We start from the raw sequence: 4987 nt of genomic DNA, 5'->3' as shown, positions 1-4987 counted from the left end.
AACAGGAACAAGAATATTGCCAGCTCCATAATAAATAACTATAGTTAGTTTAAAGAGCACAAAATAAATATAGAAACAATGTTTCACATAAAGGCGATGGCAAGTCATCGTTAAATATGTATATAGGCCATTCGCAATATGATTTTGAAAATAAACCAAAGAAATTACCATTTAACCGATATAGCGGTGCGTACGGCCTGTGCTTTGTTGGTAATTTATTGTCTTCTGCCATGGCGTTTTGCCTCTCATTATAAATATTTACATGGACATGAAATACGCAAAGAGCTCGTGGAGCATGTTACAAGTAACATTTCAATGCAACGTATGCAAGCATGTGATTACAACGATATTATAGCAAATAATGAATTTACATATAACCTAGAGTACAACAGTCGAGTACTGCACGGAGATGATATATTAACAGGTGGCGAATATTTTCCAAATGATTGCAGCTCAAGCTTTAGTACCGCAATCATTGTGCCTTATCGTAAAAGAGAGGAGCAACTGCATGCTTTCCTTATTTATATGCACAATTATCTGCGCAAACAACGTATTCACTATAGGATCTTCTTAATTGAGCAATACGATCAGAAACCATTTAATCGTGCTAAATTGTTCAATATAGGATCAATTATAGCGGCTGAAATGGAGTTTCCTTGTTTAATATTACACGATGTCGATTTACTTCCCATGAATCTTGGGCAGATATATGCTTGTACACAAAAACCTCGTCATATGTGCTCCGCTTTGGATATTTTCCGTTTTACATTGCCATATCGTGGCTTGTTTGGTGGCGTTGTGGCAATACGTACACAACAATATCGCTTTATTAATGGTATGTCAAATTTATTTGAAGGCTGGGGAGGAGAGGACGATGATTTCTACAATAGATTATGTTCGCATAAAATAGATATTTGTCGCTTCGGACCAATTTATAGCAAGTATACTATGATTCGACACAAGCCTGAGGAAAAGAATGAGAATCGGTTGGAGTTGTTGCGAAATGGATTTAAACGCTTCCTCACAGATGGGTTGAATTCGTTAACGTACAAAGAAAAGGAGCGACGAATTCATAGCCTCTTTACGCACATTTTGGTGGAAACATGAACAAGTCAGGCGAGATGTTTATGTGTTAATTTAAATAAAATAATAATTACGACAAAAGTAATGAGGTTGGGGAAAACTAAACAAATAAGGCTTGTGTTAGAATATATGTTAAAAGCTGCAATGGATATAATAGATATAAGAGCATACATACGTACATTTATGTATAGTATAATTAGATAATTAATAATTATTATCTGTTGATTTCTTCTAGCTAGTTTGGCTGGGTATAAAAGCATTGAAAAGCGGTCTGCACCTCTTGTCAGTAATCCGAAAGCAAAAAAAAAAAGTTTATCTTCTGTCAGGAAATCTGCATGCTGTAATTACTATGCTTTTGTTGTACACATACATACGATTGTGCAGCAAGGTGTTCTGCGCAGATAGAACATTGATACATATACTGTAGGACCCACCCCAGGGTAATTTCTAAGCGTGGCTCAAAGCCGCCAATGCCTAAAGGTGTTCTGCCCAAAAATACGATGGATCCAACCATTGCTTTTGGAGCGATCGTAGGTCACTTTTTTTGTGAATATCTTCAGTTATTATATTAATTTGTTGTCTTCAAGACCAATTTTATTATTTTTGTAAAATGTATATTTTACAAGTTATATTAAATTATTATACATAGAAAACGAGTAAATTAGAAAAAAAAAAAAAACAAAGTTCATAGACCGTATAGCCGGCTATTTCAAAACCCATGACGGTTTATCATCAGCGATCCACATATTGCAGGCTTGACGTTTTAGCACATCAGGCCATCAATGCACTTTGCAAGTTTCTATTTATAACTCGTTTTCTACTGTTTGTTGTTTTTACTGTTGTTGTTGTTGTTGTAGCGATAAGGTTGCTATCCGAAGGCTTTGGGGAGTGTTATCGATGTGATGGTCCTTTGCTGGATACAAATCCGGGACGCTCCGGTACCATAGCACCATTAAGGTGCTAGCCCGACCATCTCGGGAACGATTTATGTGGCCACATTAAACCTTCAGGCCATTCCCTCCCTCCCTACCCCAAAGTTCCCTGAGGAGCTTGGGGTCGCCAGAGCCTCGTCTGCTAGTGAAACAGTATTCGCCGCGGATAGGTGAGGTTGACAATTGGGTTTGGAGAAGCTATATATTGCGCTGGCAACCTGAAGGGTTGCGCTACACAGCCCCTTGAATCTGGTATTTTAGTCGCCTCTTACGACAGGCATACTTACCGCGGGTACATTCTGATCCCCTAACCCGCTGGGGTGAAGGCTTAGGATCCTAGGATCATCCAAATTAGAAAATAGTCACTGTAGGGGTCTTATTATTTTTATTTAACTTTGTATTTTAGTTACTTTGAACTTTGTAATTTTTAAATGTATTATCAATATGTTAAGTTTCAATATTTATTTTTAAATTTTCCAAAATTTTCTTTGTGAAAAATAAAAGATATTGACGCATACATTTAGGCGTATTCTTTATTGAATAAAAGTTTCTTTATATATAAAATTAAAAAGTGGTTTCAATCTCCACATTGGCGATCTCTGCCTGTTTTAAAAAATTGTGTGGTGTGTATTTTTTAATTTTTTTGAACAACGTGAAAGGCGAAAGAAAAAGCAAGTCTACTAACTTTGGAGAAAGGAGCAGAGCAGCGTGGACGTTAAAAGAAAAAGTATTGAAAAAGAATTTTCTAACACATACCGATACAACGGTAATAATAAAATAAAAGCAGCGGAAACGCTTTCGTGAGTTGAATTACTGAAGACAAAACGGCATGCATATTTGATTGTAACTGCTCACCGAGCAAAATATATTAAAAAAAAGAGGTTAAAAAACTGACGGGAGAGCAAATTGTCTTTGTATTATTGCATATTATCTTCGCCAGAAGTGAAAGAAAAATACCAAAAATATAAACTTTAATAACATCAACAACAGTTCGATCAGCGATCCAATCATTGACATATACCTACATACATAGAACGCGTATTTAATTGAATTCGGAGCAGTGACAACAACAACTAAAACTAAAAAATACCAATAACAGTGACAACTGAGTTTAATTTTGTATGAATTTAATGGAGCACCAATGACCAAACATTGTATAACGAAAATTGGAAAATTTCAATAAAGGGAGAAGGACTACTGCACAACTAAATTTTTCGAAAGCAGCGGAGTGCATTTTCACAAACTACTGTCATACTTGATTTGCCATTGCACAATACATTGTCCAATTTCATCAATCAATTTTAAAGCCATTACACAATACATTGTCCAATTTCATCAATCAATTTTAAAGCCATTGCATAATACATTGTCCAATTTCATCAATCAATTTTAAAGCCATTGCACAATATTAAAACCATCGTCAAATTTCATCAATCAATTTTAAAACAATTACACAATTTAAAAGGGGACAAAATTTTGGAAGAATTTTGAGGTTGGTTTGTTCTAAGTTAAATATATATATATTGTTTATTTAAACAGTTATTATAAAATATAAATATTTTTAATATTGATATTTAATATTTTACTAAATTTGTAAACTCCTTCAATTTAGTTAAAATGTTTCATTATCCACGACACAATACACACACTTCTACACTCACACAAAATTTAAATGATTCGCTTATTGATTTACAGAATAATTCTTCTCAAGAAGAATTAGTAAATCCATATGCAAATCAAAATAATTCCGAAATTTGTGCTACATCTGTCAAACTTCCACAATTTTGGACTAGTTGTCCAGAAGCGTGGTTTATACACGCTGAAACACAATTTAGCACCAAAAATATAACTAAAGAGAATACCAAATACGAACACATTTTAACAGCACTTCCACAAGACGTAATAGTAATAATTTTAGATTTTATCCAAAACCCTCCCCTCACTAACAAGTTTAGTGAACTCAAAAAAGTTTTAATAGAAAGACATTCTCTTAGTGAAATTTCAAAGCTTGACAAAATCTTAAATGATTCTGAAATGGGTGATCGCAAGCCCTCTGAATTTTATCGGTCATTAATTTTGTTAGCCGGTTCAAATTTTAGTGAAAATATTTTAAAGAGAAATTGGTTGAGAAAAATTCCCAAAAATTTAAATGCAATTTTGGCTAGCTCAAGTTCTAATTATATTAATGAATTAGTAAAATTAGCGGATAACATTTTTGAAGTTATGAATAAAAAAGAAGTTTTCTCAGTAAATACAATATCAGATACAAAAGCTCAAAATTCAGTTATTGAAAATCTAGTTAAAACCACTTCTTTAATGTGTGAAAGTTTTCAGAAACTTTCTTTGGAGTTAGCAGAAATTAAAATAGAAGTGTATAGGAATAAATCTAGGTCGCGTTCAAATTCTAGGAATAATTTTAGAAATTCTTTTAGGCATCGTTCTAACTCGCGTAATAATCCAAATTGGTTGTGTAGATTTCACCACAAATTTGGAAATAATGCTAGAAGTTGTGAACAACCTTGTTCTTATAACAAAAACAAAGATTCAACAAACTAAATTCTTCCGTTATTGCAGCGACGAACAACGGAATTTAGAATTTTCGACGCGTCGCTTATTTATTTTTGATAGAGAAAACAAACAAAATTTTTTAATTGATAGTGGAGCAGAAATTTCGGTATTACCCATGTCTAAATTTCCTCATACGAAACGTTGAAACATAATTCTCACTGCAGCTAATGGCTCAACAATTGCCACTTACGGGAAAAGGCTTTTAAACGTAAATTTGGGTTTAAGACGTGAATTTCCCTTTACATTTTTGATTGCGGATATAGCCAAGCCAATAATTGCCGCTGATTTTCTTTGTAAATATGGTCTTCTTATAGATATTAAACATAAACGTTTATTAGATCCATTAACCAATCTCTCAGTTAATACAGTATCTTACTTTTGTGATATTCCATTACCCAAATTAT

At 33.5% G+C, this 4987-nt stretch overlaps 1 protein-coding gene across 2 annotated transcripts; it reads left to right on the top strand.

The window, feature by feature from the left end:
• On the top strand, positions 1 to 2331 carry beta4GalNAcTB (beta1,4-N-acetylgalactosaminyltransferase B). Of its 2 annotated transcripts, XM_067759479.1 has the most exons (2): positions 1 to 322; positions 383 to 2331. In XM_067759479.1, exons 1-2 carry the CDS (start codon positions 139 to 141, stop codon positions 1105 to 1107), a joined length of 909 nt encoding a protein of 302 aa, XP_067615580.1. In that variant the 5' UTR covers positions 1 to 138; the 3' UTR covers positions 1108 to 2331. The 2 variants fall into 2 exon arrangements, with proteins under 2 accessions (XP_067615580.1, XP_067615579.1); XM_067759478.1 differs by having other exon boundaries at positions 1 to 2331.
• The last annotated feature ends 2656 nt before the right edge of the window (positions 2332 to 4987 follow it).

This window comes from Eurosta solidaginis, chromosome 1 (assembly GCF_040869045.1).
Source record: "Eurosta solidaginis isolate ZX-2024a chromosome 1, ASM4086904v1, whole genome shotgun sequence".
In the NCBI taxonomy this organism is placed as follows: domain Eukaryota; kingdom Metazoa; phylum Arthropoda; class Insecta; order Diptera; family Tephritidae; genus Eurosta; species Eurosta solidaginis.
This window is presented reverse-complemented; position numbering and strand designations above follow the sequence as displayed.